A 17,283-nucleotide genomic window follows, 5' to 3' on the forward strand; every position below is an offset into this window, starting at 1 on the left:
CAGAAATTATGAGATCATTTTTTTTTAACTGAATAAAAATGTACTCTATTCTCACATTAAAGTCTGTAATTTATAGCAACGCTCTCTCTCTCTCTCTCTCTCTCTCTCTCTCTCTCTCTCTCTCTCTCTCTCTCTCTCTATATATATATATATATATATATATATATATATAGAGGGGCAAATGCAAATATGATTATAAACCACAAAGAAAAAAATTCCAGCACTGTTGTTTTTGTTATTGTCATTCATTTTTAATGCGCCTGGAAGGCACAGGACAGCAGCTGTCCACCTTGGGAGAAGTCTTGTCATTGGATTAAGATAATGATATTGTGAATAATAAATGAGAGGGATGTTTGAACAAAATTATACTGTGTGTTCATACAGGGAATTCCTCGGTCTGATAAATAAGACGAAATATTTAAACGACCGATAAGTGCACACATAAACCATCTCCGAATTTGACAATGTAAAACGTCAAAATGTCCAGCATAAAATTCACCAGCATAGTATTTAGACCGCTTATGAATAAATGCCTTATCATAGGTCAAGATTAATTGCTTGAGGAGTGACGTAGCAGCCTGATCCTGTGGGTTTTAACTCGCGCAACGCGCAGACACACATACCGCGTTTATACCTCGTGCGCTCGGACCGCGTCTCGCGCTGCTGGGAGTTCACTAGCGAGACTTCAGTACATCGTCGCTCAAGGACAGATAAAGCAAGAGAGTTGGTGTTTTTCTAGATTAACAGAGGAAGAATTAGGTCATCGCGTTCTGGTCGAAGTGTTGGGCTCAGCATGAAGATGCGCGCGATAACAGCGATGCTTCTCCTGGTGCTCTCCGGGCAGTGCGGCATCCTGGCTGGGAAAGGTAAGGCAGAGCGGACAACTTGGAATGTCACGGCGTGGAAAGAAACGCCTGGAGCTCAGTCAGTTAGATCAGCATTGTAGATCACATGTAATCAATGACTATCAGTTTGTGGGCATCAGAGCGTTAGTGACAGGTGGAGAGTCCCTACATCTGGTTGGCAACGCAGATGTTCTTATGTAGTACAAGTTTGTCTTTCCCTTTCCCGTTTTCTTAATAATGAACCTTCATTTAACTTCAGTGCATTCTTCGGCATTTTATGAAGATGAACAGATGTTTGCATCAATGTATAATTCTAACCAGATTCCATATTTACGTTTTCTCGACACGAGCCGTATTACAGCTATTTTCCTTCATCAATATTTCATTGACCTTTAAGGCGCGTTTCTACCCATTTGATCAGTTCTGTACAATGACTGCATAGCGCTTAAGACTTCAAGAGCATTAAGCAAGAGGTTTTCCATGGTAAAAAAAATATTAATGTATTTTGGGAGCACAAACATTGAGATAAGATATCTAATTGTGTCTCTGGGGCAGTGATGAATATGGAGCAGCTCAGTTATTTGTTAGTGTACAAGTGGAATGCTTTAGATGATATGTGATAAATTACAGTCAGATTGGATCATGCAGGCTGGCAATGAAAGGCTGAGAGTGTCATTTCAGGTTGGCGATGAATCTTCCCTTATCGAATACGCATCTATCCATTAGGAGCTGAACTTGTTTTTCTGTTTCTCTTTTTTTCCATCAGTGTGAGTTTAGAATGCAATGATTGATAACCCATCTTTTTGGACAACCAAATGCATGGAAACAATGTGTTTTTATTGCTTTATGAAAGTATTTTACTACTAGAATGTTTAATTGGTGATAATAAGGAAATCAAATGTCTCTTTTTTTTTTTTTTTAAATGAAATGTTGATGTTATGAACCGGCAGGTGCCCAAGAAGACAAGATAGAGCTTTTGTTTGTTGGTTGCATTGACGTAAAGTTGGTTTTATATGCGTTCATTCATTCAGTTCCTGCTTGTAACATGCTCCCTATATTGATTACCATGATACTTTGAATATTAGGTCTGAAATCACATGTAAGTAAGACTTCAAAACAACATTAGCTCTATTTAATTGACTATTAGCAATGTTATACTTTGATAGCCATTGGCTGCTTACATGATTTCCTTATTTAAAATTGGCAAAGACTACTTTTCTGAAATTATAATATTAAGAAGAAAGACCAAATGTGTGAATATAAAACCAGCTTTACCTCAATTTTGGTTGCTAAGGTCATCTGATTGTATTTAGGGTGTGTCTGTTGAAGTTATAATAAAATCCAAGCAGCTGTGACATTTTGATATGGACATTTTTTTTGTAAGATTTTGTCAAAAGACAGGCGTACATCATACACCACATCTTAATAGTATTATGATTTTTAATATTTTTTTATTTATTTATTTATTTTATATTTCATTTATTTATTTATTTTATATATGTATTTTATAAATGACTTTTAACTTAAAATTAACTGAAAGTTAATTCTACTCATTTGAAAAGAGTTTTGAACTTTTGATTAAAGGGAATAAGTTCAATAAATACCTCACAACTTAAATGGAAAAGGTTTACTCGTATAGATTAGTTTTTGAACTCAAATGTTTTGTTGCAATCGGATTCCTCAAACACTTTGAGTTGCCTTGACTTATTGGGTTTTACAGCACTCAATTGGTTGAGGTCTCTTTATGTATTGGGGCTTACTTTGCTCAAATTGCTTCATTTACTCAAATGGATTAAGTTCATAGTACTCATTAGAATTTGTTTTTGAACTTAAATGGTTTGTTGTGAGTTACCTTAACTTTTTGGGTTTTACATATATTTTAATTGGTGTTAAGTGTTGGTATTATTGTATTAATCGTATTACATACTTGTGAAGCACCACACATGTTAGAATGGTTTGCCCCTATAGGTGATTAATAAAGTTTTAAACTAAACTAAAACTATTATAAAAAAAATCTCCTCAGTAAGCTTTTATTTAATATACAAACAAAGTAGAACAATTAGTTATTCTTTTATCCTAAAATAAAGTGCATAAAATACATACACTAATAGTGATGCTTTGTTAAATCGGCAACCAATAATAAAGTTGAATCTTATTATATTTTCCCTCATCAATACTTACTTGACCTTCATTTCATATTTTATAGTGATTTATCATCTTGATCAGTTTAAATTACAACACTTGTTGTAGCTGCATCTCTCTTTAATCTCCTCTATAAGGATCAATGAGGCGTTCAATGGGCACATAGTCCTTAAGACTTCAAGAGTGTAAAGTAGTGGATTTTTCCGCCGCTCCCATGGAAAAAAGCCGCTAATGTGTTTGTAGGAACACAAACATTGAGATAAGAGATCTAATTGTGTCTCTGGGGCAGTGATGAATATGGAACAGTTCAATTATTCGTCAGCGCGCAAGTGGAATGTCTGTCAGTAGGCCTACCTGCATGCGTGCCCTGATTTACTTTCCTTAGAAGTAACTCCTTGCTTGAGATTGGGCTCTTTCGGTGTAACAGATTGGCGAATCAGGGAATCGGAACCTTGAATATTTGCATATCAATTTTCTGGATTCCGGCACTCCATAAAAATTTGAACGTGGTGAAAAATGAGTTGAAAATTAAACTCCTTTATGCATGAAGAGTTGCACAAGGTGAGCGTGGCATTAGGAAAGAAGGAAGAGAATAGAAATATGAGGCAGAATTGAGAATATAAACCAATCATTAAATCTAAGCCGTTCTCGTTATGACTCAACACTTTTTATAGGTATGACATGACATTTGAATACCATCCAAACCTTGTGATATGTCTGGCAGATTGCCTTCAAAACTCTGTCTCTCCAAAAGAGGAGAAGGATTTCATCAAAATTACATCAGAATGCTATTGTAATATTGAATTCACATGTGGCCTGGCTTATCTCTGAATGCAAAACAGTTTATTATGGAGGTGCTCACATCACCATTTTATAATGGCAGTGTAAAAAGTTAGCTTTTGTGAGCATCGTTCTATACACAAGGTTGTGTATTGTATTTTATGGTACGCTTTTTCAGTGTGTGTGTGTTTGGGAACTAAAGCAATGACCTTGGGGGAAGTTGGGGCTATGCATTACCAGATGGATTTTGTAAGATGTATGGCTTGACGACTTTTAATAACAGAACAGACAGCTTTGATGTCGGCAAGGCCGTGTTTTGTTGTGTCTGACTATTGGAGAGCATTTCCAAAACTCGGAGTCTTGCAGTGAAAGAGAGATTGTGAGTTTTGCTTTTGCATGCTGGAGTACACAAGAAAGGGATAAAGGAGAAAGACAGCAGTGACAAATAAGGGTAGGTCTGTAAAAGCAGGCTGAGATTTATGCTGGCCTTTTCACAGAAAGCACAGCGTTATCCCAGAGCTAAATAAATTGGGTTGCTGATCTGGAATAGATGCATAACTTAGGCTTTCGTGCTGCGACCTAAGAACATCAAGCTTGGGGATGGGGGGGAGAAAAAGGCGTTTTCTCTCTCTTTCTCTTTTTGGTTTGCTGCTGTTGTTCGGGGAGCCAAACGAAACACTGAAAACACTCGGCTAAGTGGACCACAGCTGTTAGATCTGTCTTTAGTCTTTTGTTTTCGAGAGAAAAAAAAGCTTTGTTTTAGCTTTCTTTTTTGTCTTTGTCACAATGTGGCTTCTCAAGGAGCATGCCAATCTTCAAGCCAGAATGCCGTGCAAATGCTCAACTTAATTTAAACGTTAATTACCCAGCATGCATCATTAGCGTCGGCGTGATGAGCGGCAGGGAGGGATGAGGGGGGGAAAAGAAAGGGAGGGAAGGACAGGAAAGAGCTGCATTTGGAGGTAAGATGGGCCCTGTCACTGCCGCTCTCTCGCCAGCTGGTCAGATGGCACCAGTCTCTCCCAGGGGTCAGATCTGGCCAATCTGCACAGAAATAACACTGGATGCTCTTCCGCGCACACACTCGCACAGCTGTAGTTTCGCCTGGATGTGTTTCTGAATCATGAAGCTCTGAACATGTATGCGCACACGCATTAAAGGATATAGTTCAAACACCAGAAAAAGATTCTTTCATCATTTACTCGCACTTATGTCTTTCCAGAGCAATGTTTGGAGTACAAAAGAAGATTTTTGGGAAAATGCCCATATTTGACACAAAAACAGTCTCAATATGTTTTCTGTTTTATTGGAGGCAGACAATTAAACAAGTTTGGAATGGCATTGTACATTGTAAAATATATATTCAAAAAGGCGGCACCACAGCTCCAAATATGCCAATTTATTAAACTAAAAAGACTGATACAAGGCGTAAAACCTTTTTAATTTAATAAATTGGCATTTTTGAGCTTTGGTGTTGCCACCTTTTTGAATATATATTTTTGCACTTTTTCTGTTTGGCTGAGCACCCATTTAAAGTGATGTGCATGCTATTGTGCATTTTTACATTTGTAAAAAATATCAGATAAAAAAAAATTTATAAAAACTCTGAATATGGAATTTATGTACTATTATGAATTGAATAAGGGAACTTTTGATGTTTAAAATTCAACTTTGCAGTGTTACAGTAACTTTTATTTCAGAAATATATCATATAAGAAATGATGTAAAGAGAATTAGCTTTGTATAAAAACAGAATACGTGTTGGCAGTTTATTAGCAGGTTTTATGTTTTACAAATTTGGACAGAATATATAAATATAAACTTAAAAATGTCTTAAAAATAAATTTACAATTTTAAAAGTTGTTGAGAAAAGATCAAGGTCCCATAATGGCATAAAATATAATCACAAAATGTGTAAAAAAAAAATGGTTGATTTAAAGATATTTTCACAGTGTAAATGATACCACGTTTGTGAACTAACCCTTTAAAGTTTACATGCACATTGTAAAAAATTAAACTTAAAAAAAAGTTGAAATTACTTGTTTTTTTGTTGGTTTGGCAAAAAATCTGTAAACAAATGTCTGTACAACTATATTTAACACATTTACTTAACCTAAATCAAAATTGTTTTTATTAAGTTAAAAAGATTAGCTTTGTAAGTTCACCCAAAAATCTTCTGCCAACTTTTTTTACAAATCTCAGACCTCCTCACTTGAAAAAATAAGAGTTGCAGTATTTCCAACCCTAACAGCAATGACAAATAATAATAATAACATTGATGTTATAATTATGTTTATAATGAATGTTATAATTATTAACACTTAGCGCATGTGGACTGCTAATTTGTATTTAACTGTTATGTTTATATATTTAGGGAAGTTTTTTTCCTAACAAAATTAAATAAAAATTCAGATGCCTTAAAACATTCAAAACAACTACCCAAATGATAAAGCAAACGCTCAAACAATCAAATAGTACATCAAAATGCATTTTCAAAACGAGAAATCAAATGCATTTGATATTTCTTTTTCATAAACAACTCATTAAAGTCCTGTAAAAATTAAATGACAAATCAAATGCTCAAACTAAAATTTAAATGGAGGAACCAGTTTCTGATTGCACACATACGGCTGGAAACTTATGATGGACTGATTACTAGGACTATAATGACATATCACTCACACAGACTCTTTGCTGAGTCCTGTTTTATCCCCGTGAAGCATTACGAAGCATTTTCCCCTGTTTGTCCAGCCATGTTTTGATTCTTTTCTTGTTGACCTTTACTGCTGTTTTGCCTCCTGTGCAGTTTCTAATTTTGTGTCTAATACATGTTTTGTTAATATTTGTTTCTGTTTTAGATTATTTTTCAATTAAATTATGTTTTTTTGTTTTGAGATTTTAGGTCAGTGCAACTGATGTGTTCAAAAGTTGAGTACACAAGAAAAAACGAAAGGAAATATGGATTATGGGTTTTTGTTCATTTAACTTTAGGCATTCCAGTTCTGCAGACAAAAATGCTCAGTTGGCACAACTTAAGTTTTGTTACAGAGAAGTTCTCCTCTCCAGAAAACAAATAATCTTATGTTAACCCAACTAAATGTTTTTTTTGTATTATTCATTCATTTTCTTCTCAGTTTAGACCCTTTATTAATCCGGGGTCGCCACAGTGGAATGTACCGCCAACTTATCCAGCACGTTTTTATGCAGCGGATGCCCTTCCAGCCGCAACCCATCTCTGGGAAAGTTTTTTTGTATTACTGACTAATAATTTTTTTCCGTCAGTGAAGCTGATGTTTTTAAAAGTTAAGTGAACTACAACAAAAAAAAAAAGTAAAACAAAATACAGATTTTTTTTTTTTTGTACTAGCTTATCATTTTTTACAGTTCCGCGTCATATTTACACATAAATGTTCCCGCCCACATATAAAGTGTATTTTCTCATCTCTGTGCTACTGATTGCTTGGTGCTGGCGGTGGAGCGCTGGGACCCTACTCATATTTGCTGACCGTCTCTGAGAAGTGGGCTAGTCCCTGAGATTCAGTCTCAATTAAATTGCTCCAGCTCCAGAGAGAGAGATTCTAGGACGTTGTCCTCTAGCTTTCCATCTAATTGCCTGCATAGGGTGCCAGTGAGCTTACAACTGGCTATTGGGTGAATGTGGAGCTCATGGTGATGGTGCACGTGTGTGTGTAGGCGTTTGCATGACCATATGTTACAGAGCGATGGATCACGAGTGTTCTTCTGCATGATGCATGTCTTTCTTTGGAAGTGAATGGATGTAATCACTGTGTTTACAATGGTGCACTACAAGATGGATTACTTCCAGCAGACCGCGAGACAGAATCCGCCTCTCTGGGTGAGAGATTGAATGTAGCATAGTCAGAAAGCATTGGAATTTTGTCCTCTATTTTCCCAAACATTCTTCGCAGTTTTGAAAACCCAGAGAAGTCTTCTCTGAAACATCCTTGCCACGTTGTTATTAAACAAGACTTGCTGTCAAGGCCTTGCAGTGCTGTCACTCACTGACCTCGGGATTTGTGCTGCACTGAATGCGCTGTGCTGAAAAGAAGCTAACCGCAAGGAAGCAGCGAATATAACTCATTGCTGTCCTCCTTTACGTACACCTTACCTTAGCACCTTTTTTTAAGGGCAAAATCTCCCCAGTATATGCTTCTCTGACCTTTTGCTGTTGTTTTGCGGTGCTGTACTCTGTTTCATTGAAGTGTTCTCTAAACCTGGTCTCAGTCAGCTTGCCATTTGCACGACTTGGAGTAAAGTCATTGTCTGATGACCTGCAGTGATTGGATCATACTGCAAGCTGCTGGCAGCGCACACGGCATCCTGGAGAGAAGCAGCATACATCTCATCTTTCAGCTTGATCTGCCGAAATACTTTTTCTGACCTTCCGTGGTGACAGGACCATCGAAAGAGTGAGCCAATCTGTGGCTTTAATAGAACTAGAAGCTGGGTATAAAGCACTGCCAAGACTCCATTGCGAAAGTCTAGATCAGTAAGGCCACTCATAGATTAGTCTTGGGAGAATCTGACTTGATATTTACAACATGGATCATAGCTTGGCATTTTGTTCCCCACCAGTCTGTAATTTTCAAGTTATACCAAAGATTTCATCAATATTTTAGTTGTTTGATTTAAGGTTGGAAAAAAACTACTGTATATTGGACCACAAGGGCCAAAGATTCACACTGATATGAACTATTTTCAGTACTGGAAAGCCAGTTTACTATGTAGTTTAGCCCTGAACCCAACCAAATACACCTCGACAAGCTAATCACAGTGTTTACAATGACTTGTGAGTTACAGAAGGATGGATTTAACTGGTATTGAAGAGCCCAAATAGCCGGAGTTATCTTCTTATTCTCCAAGATGTTAGTCTAAGGTAGCCTTATTAATCTGTATTCCCTATTAGGGAGATTGGGATTGGGATTGGGATTGTCCTGAATAGAGTAGGCCCTTGCCCTTGAAGATAGGGGTCTCCAATACAAATTCTGTAGAATCAGCACATATTTAATATATAAACATATTTTCAGTGTAGAAACATATTGGCACATTTTGAAATGTGATGCATTTTTCTCTCTCCCCACCTACTGCTACTGTTTTGTTTGCCAAAATCTCACAAAAATAGGTTTGGATGGTTGTTGGACAAGGGTGCACAAAACGACTGAGCGGATTATTGATTTACCGTAACAGAGAGACACCCTACCAAGCTGAAGGTGACTTTTAGCTAGCTAACCAGTGCTTTACTCTCCTCATACTTGGTAGCCTGGAAGTGATTAATTATCTTTTCATTTAGAATTACATCATGTTATTATTTTAGAACATTGTGTAAAATGCAACACATCATCTACAAACCATAACTTCTGTCTAGCACAGGTGTGTGTTCAAACTCTGTTCTGAAGGGACCGGTACCATGCATATTTCAGTTCCAACCCCAATTAAACGCACCTGAACCAGCTAATCAAGCTCTTACTAGAGCTGTGTAGTATGCTAAAAACTGTATGCGAGCTGATAGTGTGTCCGAATTCACAAAGTGCGTCTCAAATTGCATACTTGTGCACTATTCTATGCCATTTTGTTGTATAAATAGTGTAAGAAGTGCATTCAAGCTGAAAACTCTAAAAATAGTAAGTGCACTTTAATTACCCGGATGATGCACTTATTCAACAGGTAAGTGAAGTATGGAATGAAGGACACTTCATACACTCAACGACCGTAGCCTTGCTCAGATAGAGGAAAGGGCATCGCTATCGGCGCTCATGTGGGATTACTTGATTTATTTTGGATAAAGAAAGCACAATTCTTTTATGAGAGTGATTATAGCACCTCCTGATGGTGAATGCAGTTCTACTCATGGCAGGTATTATTTGGTACTTTAAACATTAATTTCACTAATTTGACAACTGACAAACGTCACCAGGAAAACTGTTTGAATTTCGGCTTAGTAAAAAAAAAACTAAAAAACATTAGTGTTTCATTTGGGGTGACACTACATTTATAAATTGTGCTGTTGAGTGTGTAAGTGCATGAATACATGGTGCATAGTGTGCCATTTGGGACACAGCTATAGAATTCGAAAAAGTGTATGCGAGAAGTACACGGATGACTTACTACTTCCAGCGAGATTCTAAAGTGCACATCCGATGCACGTTACGTTATCCCATGCCACGCAAGAGAATTTATGAACGGGAGTGAAGCGTCAGTTGCGTCGTGGGTAGATCACACATCAAAATGGCAGTGTAGTGCGTCCTTGTTCCATTTATATTACTCTTACTCATATTATATAAAACATACTTTTCTAACAGTCGAGTAGTACATTTGAATTTAGATACATTACCTACTGAGTAGTAAGCGATTTCGGACACAGCCTAGGTATACTAAAAACTTCCAGGCAGTTGTGTTGAAGGAAGTTGTAGCTAAACTATGCAGGACACTGGCTCTCCTGGACCAAGTTTGGACACCCCTGGTCAACCAGCTGCATAAATTAGTTGCTATCATTATTTTAATAACTTATTTTCTTTTCAGCTTAGTCCCTTTGTTAATCTGGGGTTGCCACAGCAGAATGAACCGCCAACTTATTCAGCATATGTTTTAAGCAACGGATGTCCTTCCAGCCACAACCCAACACTGGAAACACCCACACACACTCACATACACTACGGCCAATTTAGCTTATTTAATTCACCTGTAGCACATGCCTTTGGACTGTGAGGGAAACCGGAGCACCCAGTGAACACGGAGAGAACATAAAAACTCCACACAGAAATGCCTATTGACCCAGCCGGGGTTAGAACCAGCGACCTTCTTGTCGGCTTTAAAGTCATCCGAATTATGTTCTTTGCAATGCACACTACCAATTAAAAATTGAATTTTGATATGAAAAGTTTAGATGCAAAACTTCTAAATGCTGAACATTTTCTTTAAAAATTTTCATTTTTATCAGGCTCCTGTCCTGTGTTTAGGTTCAGTAATTTCCATTTTATGGCAAAGTGTACAGTTTTTTTCGTGGTCTTTAAAAGGAAATAATTCAACATATACATAGGAGTCTTTTAGAATTTTAGATGGAAATTTCAGACAGCACTTGCATCTGAACTCATTGGACATTTACAATGTAACTTTATGGAACATGGACCTTACTTAATATTTGAATGATTATTGGCATAAAAGAAATCTATAATTTTGACCCAAACAGTACATAAAAAATACACTTCCAGCAAAAGAAAATGTGGTCCAGGGTCACATTTAATCTCTTCTGTTCTTCTGGGTTGGATGGAACACTGTGCCGATCTGATACCAACAGAGCCTATTTTAATTGAGCAGTTGTTGGATATTCTTGTAACATGCCGAGGGAATGCAAGAAGCAGGTGCTGCCCTTTGTGTTGTTTAGATGCTCCGAGAAAGCCATGAGTTTTATCTTTGGCTCATAAATGAGTTAGGAGGATGTTAATGTTGGTGGGTGCAGGAGACACCCGGCCTGTCAGACTGCAGGTGTTTGTTTTAGATAGAAGCAGCTGCAGCTCCACCCCCTCCTTCCTCCCAGGTGGGAAAGCAACAAAGTCGGGGCGTGCAGCTCCTGATCTTTTTCCCTCTCATTCCACAAACACACATGGTGACTGTTGGGACTCAAACGGAGATAATGCGAATTCATTGCTGGGTAGTTTTAATTACATCCAGGATCTGCACAGATCAGCGTAAAATAATAATGCAGGTGCGACGTCTGCCTCCCTGTGTTTCAATAGATGACTGTCTATGTGTGTGTGTATGTTAGAGTTGTTGTAGAGAGCAAAAGAGTGCACACTGGCACAAAGAGAGATGAAAAAGAGACAGCCACTATCCGTCTGAGTGTTTTCATACGTGTGGCGCCTGTCATATGACTGTGCTGACTGAAGCTGAAATCAATAGTGCATGCCACGGGCCTCTCGCCACCGCTGCAGGAATGAAAGTGCTACGCTGTGCAACAAAGGCACAAGCTAGGGTGTTTTTGGGGTGCATTTGTAGGTTGTATGAGATACATCTTTCTCCTTGGTGCTTGATTTTCCATGGAGTTGGAGGCTGTCCGCGAGCAGCCCTGTACATCAATAGTAAACGCTGCCACCCTGCGAGACCAGAGGAAGAGGAAGCTTGTCCTCATGAAAGAAGTTATTAATTTTCATAGTGCGTCCTGCAGTCAAAGGCATTATCATTTCTATCTCGCCTGCAGTGATACACTTGATTCACTTTAAGTATGTCCGTTAGACGAAGGCTTTTCTCTATCAGATACTGTAGAAGAAAAAAAAGAGAAAGATAAAAGGAGGAAAAATGGGAAGGATTCTCAAAATCTCAGCTGAAAATGGCACTGCCAGTTACCTGACCTCAGGACTTCCATTAACAACCTCAATCTAGTTCCCTCTCGCTTTCCCGCTCTTTGTTCTTTTGTGTTTGTTTGGATGCCATGTATGTTCTGTTTTTTTGTTTTGTTTTTTTTACTAGTTGTAGTAGTAGTAATAAGGGGGTTTGTAGAAAGCCAGGGTTCAATGAAAAAAATGCAATAGAGCTGACTTGTTAAAGTGTTTTGTGACAAGTAAATAATATTTGGCTGACATTGTTACAGTATGTTTTTAGGAACTGAATCATAAACCTTTGATTCAAATTGCAACATGGGGGTTCTGAATGCGAGCAAATTTAAGTGCAGCAAAGAAAGGCTCAGTCGCCGTTGTGCGTCTTCCAACCAGTTTTAACTTATTGTAACTCCAGAACTCCATGACATTATGAGGATTACATTCAAAATGGTCTTTGACATTTTTGGGAGACGTGACATTTCGCTGAGCATGAGACACCTTGAGACTGGCTAGCAGTAGTCTGCTGAGAGTGCTGTTTGATCTAAATACTGCAGGCATTGGAGAACTGTCTACAATGAATGATTTCTTTATCATGGCAACAAAAATATGCACAAAACACAGCTTTTAAATCACCAACAGTATGAATGAAGAATAAAGTGATCTTTTTTTATTTTAATAATTCACATTATTAACAAACTATTAGCTAAGATGTATTAGCCCAGGAATTTGCTGCCTGTTAGTTAGTTAGTTAGTTAGTTAGTTAGTTAGTTAGTTAGTTAGTTAGTTAGTTAGTTAGTTAGTTAGTTAGTTAGTTAGTTAGTTAGTTGGGCAGTAGTTACTAATAAAGGTAAATTAGGTACTAATAAACAGTTGATATCTTAGTAATAAGCAGGGAATATGCCAGAAGTTAATGGTGTGAGTTATTTAAACTAAAGTGTTAATGAAAATGTTTTGAATGTGATAGCAATGAGCTGAAACCTTGTCCTCACAGGTTACTTTTAAAAAAATTATAATTAACATTCATTCATAACTTTTATTTCCTCCTTGCAAGGATACATTTTCCACAAGCAACTGAGAAAATTGCAAAGTTTAAGTAACACACATACCTGTCAACCCTCACATTTTTCCTGAATGGCCATGTTTTACAATTCTATCCCGCTATCATCACATAAGGGTAATTTTGCATATTTGTTCCATATTTTCAATCTTTCTATGAAGGGTGGCAATAAACATTACAGAGCCGATCCTCCCTATACACAACCCATACTGCTGAATTACCAGGGAACACCCCTTGCTCTTAATTGTGAATCTGTACTGTACTTTTATTTTATTTAGGCATGAAAACACTTTTAAATAAATCTAAAAATGGCACGATTCCCTTCCTTTTCATTACAGGTGCAGTTGCCCCTCCCTCCTATGCAATCCACAAAACAGTCAGTTCATGTAGCCGTGCGTGACTGTCAGACGCGCTTCACAGTGATAAATAGATGCTGTTTTCCAAATAAATGCTGTCCACGCAATTTGAAGCGGAGCGAAAGTGGACACTGGGTTTTGGGTGCATGTTTAAATACTGATAAATACACAATGATAATAATAATAATAATATTAATAATAATATTAATAATAATAGTAACAACATCTAAACATTGGTGGGTTTTCTTTTAAACACAACAATTTTGTCTTAATTAAGCATAAAAGGAAAGCCATCAAATGCTTTCATTACAGATTTGTGCAGTTTTAAAGTGACACCTCTGTTATTTAATGCAATCAAACGAACAATCTAAATGAGTGATTCATTCGCAGCTCTCTGAATAGGCTAAACGGTTTGCTATTTTATTTGTTTTTTGTAAATAATAATAATAACAATACTACTACTACTACTACTACTTCTACTACTAATAATAATAATAATAATAATAACAATAACAACAATGATAAAACATATTACTGACCTTGCAACTGCTTATTTACAATAAAACGACTACAGATAACATATTTAGTATTTTTGGAATTTTACATTTATTTTTAGAGAGGGGGATCCCTTATTTTCACATCCCAATGTTGACAGGTATGTAACAGACTATTTTTAATATTATAAACAAGTGCGTCAATACATTTCTTGTCCAGCAATAGAAAAACAACACTTACACAATTGCAAGCAATGTAGCCTGAATTATAAATAAATTATTCTTATGATTCTTCTTGAATCATTACAAAAGACTCCCAAACTTGAATTCATTAGTTTTTATTTTATTATTGTTGTATTTCTTTGTATTGTTTGACATATTAACTACTATGAAATAATAATTTAACCACTTTCTCTTTTTATTGCACCATAATTTCTTGCATATAATTCCTACTGAAACCATTTTTTGTAGCAGTCTACCTGCAAAAAAAAAAAAAAAAAAAAAAACATTTGCAGTATTTATGTATTGAATGGTTGATGCTCAGAGTTGTGTTGGAAACGCTTTATATATATTTAATGAAATGCTGTGCAAAATGCAACATTTTGGATCCTGATCTCAGAGTTGCTTCTCTTTTCTGGCCACTCCAGCACATTTTTCATGTTCTTATGGAACACAAGGGCTACAATGGAGAAAGGGAGAGATCTAAAGCATTCGAGTGAAGCCCAGGGCTTGGCCGAAGGGTTGTAAGTCACTCAGAATGACATCTCAACAGAAGCTGATGATCTGTTAGTGAAATATGGAGAGGGGCGATGTGAACCCTCTGGACCCCTCACAGATGCCAGGCTTGAGTTATTGCTGACCTTACAGGTTTTTATCTACACTGTGTTGGAGCGAAATGCTGACCGATCGTTTATTCAGACTTATTTGTACATATTACCAGTGTGTGCTGAAGAGACCGATGGATATTAGTATTCATGTTGGGATATTAAAGAAATTTAATGAGCAGCACTGTTCTGTTTACAACTCGATGACCCATGAGCAAATAACTTAAAAGTGTGAGAGGCTCATGTAAACAAATAAGAGCAAATAAATAATACACATTTCTTTGACAATACAGTGGAAAGGGTGGAAAGCACAGGATCGAACGACATTGTTTCCAAGATTTGTGATTGTAGTGAAACAAATTTAGTGCTAAGAGTTATGTTATGAAGGCTGATATTCAATATTTATAATCAATGGTATTGGCTGGTGCACATACAGCTCTTTCTCCTACTCCAGTTTGACCACTGTGGTAATACTTATATATCCATAAATAATAATAGTAATAATAATAATAATAATAATAATAATAATAATAATAATAATAATAATAATAATAATAATAAACAAACCTGTTTTAAATAAATCTTATTCATAATTTCATTAACATAATGGTTTTCAAATGACACAGAATTTGATAACTTCAATTTCATGCAATTTTGAATGTTTCAATATATCGCCATTGCCAAGAATTAAAGGGATAGCTAACCCAAAAATGAAAATTTCCTAAGCATTTACGCACCCTCATGTAGTTGATTGAGTTTCTTTATTTTGTTGAACACAAAGGGTGATATTTGGAAGAATGCTGGTGTAGCTGACACCCACATCCTAGGCTCAATATTATTATGCATCCTTGTATACATTTTTGGACGGTGTGAAATATGTGCCAGGTGGTATTTTTTATTTTATGCAGTTTTTGTTATCGCAAGTCCACCAAAGGTCCCTGTGTATGCTTTTTCAGATCTCAAATATCTCTCGCGAGTGCCATTCACACCTGCTGTTTTCACGTAAATCCACCAGAGGCCACTGTGTATGTTTTTCTTTTTAGATGTCAAATATCTCTCACGAGTGCCATTCATGCCTGCTGTTCTCCCGTAAATCCACCAGAGGCCGCTGTGTGCGCTTTTTCAGATGTCAAATATCTCTTTCGAGTACCTTTCACATCTGCTGTTATCACGTAAATCCACCAGAGGCCACTGTGTGCACTTTTTCAAATGTTAAATATCTCTATCGAGTGCCTTTCACATCTGCTGTTCTCACGTAAATCCACCAGAGGGTGCTGTCGACTGACCAACCAACCGACCATTTTTTGTCTTGTTTTTGTTTTACCTTTTTTTTTGGGAACCAATCTTTTACAGACTCAAACCCCCCAGTCATCACGGTCAACTTCTTGCTGCATCAAAAGTCTGCCGACGGATGTGGCGAGAAACTGGGCAAGCTGGTCACAGCGAAAAAGCTTTCCACATGGAGGTAAGCGGTCAGCTAGTATATCGCGAAATCATCATGCTGCCCTCAAGCGTTCGCCTTAAAGAGGAAATGCAGCTGGACGTAGCTCTAGCTACATAATTTGCCCTCTTCAGAAGTGTATACGGGTGTATGTTTTGACAATGAGCCTGTGTTTGACACCCATCAAATTTCATAGTATTTTTTTTTCCAACTATGGAAGTCAGTGGGTCCTAGCAAGTAATTTAAAAATTATTGTGTTCGACAGAAGAAACTTGAACAAGTGAAGGGTGAGTAAATTATGGCAGAATTTTTATTTTTGGGTAAAAAAATAAATAAATAAATAAAATCAATATTGGTCAACCATTCATTTGAACTTCCTTCATCCAGTGCCACCCAAAGCTCCAAATGATCCACTTAGCTGTTGCATGACCCTCTGGATCCAAACATCCACCACCTTAGTTAGCACAGATACCGTGTAAAGTGCTTTGATAGGTGCCTGACTCGCTCTTTGCTCCTTCCCGCTCTCACTTTGTCTGTGTAAAAGCCAGAGTGATCCCGGCTTTTGTGCTGACCGAACTTGAAGCCAGCTGCTCTTCTTGGAGGCGTTGAAGAGGGTTTTCAGGGCTGCTAGGCGTGAAGGTTTTCGCTGCTGACACAGAGCCTCTCTCTAACTCTCCTGTCTTTCTCCAGTCTGAGTCATTATCTCTCCAAAAGCCCCTTTCCTCCGCCTTCTCTCTACCCTCTCAGCGAGAGCGCTGTGTGCTATGCTCACGGGGAAAAGGAGCACAGGCCTAATTGGATTTGGGAGCAATCTGTCGCCTCGCCTTTCTCTTTCGGATCACACTGACAATCGCAGGTGCCCTTTATTTCCTCGCTACTGTCCACGACACCGCAACATTTTTGTGTCGGCTGCCTCGTCTTGTTCATTTTTTGCCATTTGCTCTTAAAAAAAATAGCTGTGTAGGATAAGCTCACAACAAGGCAGAGGTTTGATGAAAGTTTTAGGAATGT

General features: G+C 37.4%; 1 protein-coding gene across 4 annotated transcripts in view; it reads left to right on the top strand.

The window, feature by feature from the left end:
- The first annotated feature begins 619 nt into the window (after nucleotides 1-619).
- clstn2a (calsyntenin 2a) overlaps nucleotides 620-17,283 on the top strand; it is a 426,908-nt gene continuing 410,244 nt past the window's right edge. For 3 of the 4 annotated variants that reach the window (XR_015477404.1, XR_015477405.1, XM_087238498.1), the window contains exon 1: nucleotides 620-866. Coding sequence is in view for 2 of the 4 variants with exons in the window: in XM_087238498.1 (XP_087094624.1) it covers nucleotides 794-866 (73 nt within the window). In the remaining 2 variants the exon portion in view is untranslated. 4 annotated transcript variants of the gene reach the window in all.

Source organism: Danio rerio, chromosome 2, assembly GCF_052040795.2.
Source record: "Danio rerio strain M-AB ecotype USA chromosome 2, GRCz13ab, whole genome shotgun sequence".
NCBI lineage: Eukaryota > Metazoa > Chordata > Actinopteri > Cypriniformes > Danionidae > Danio > Danio rerio.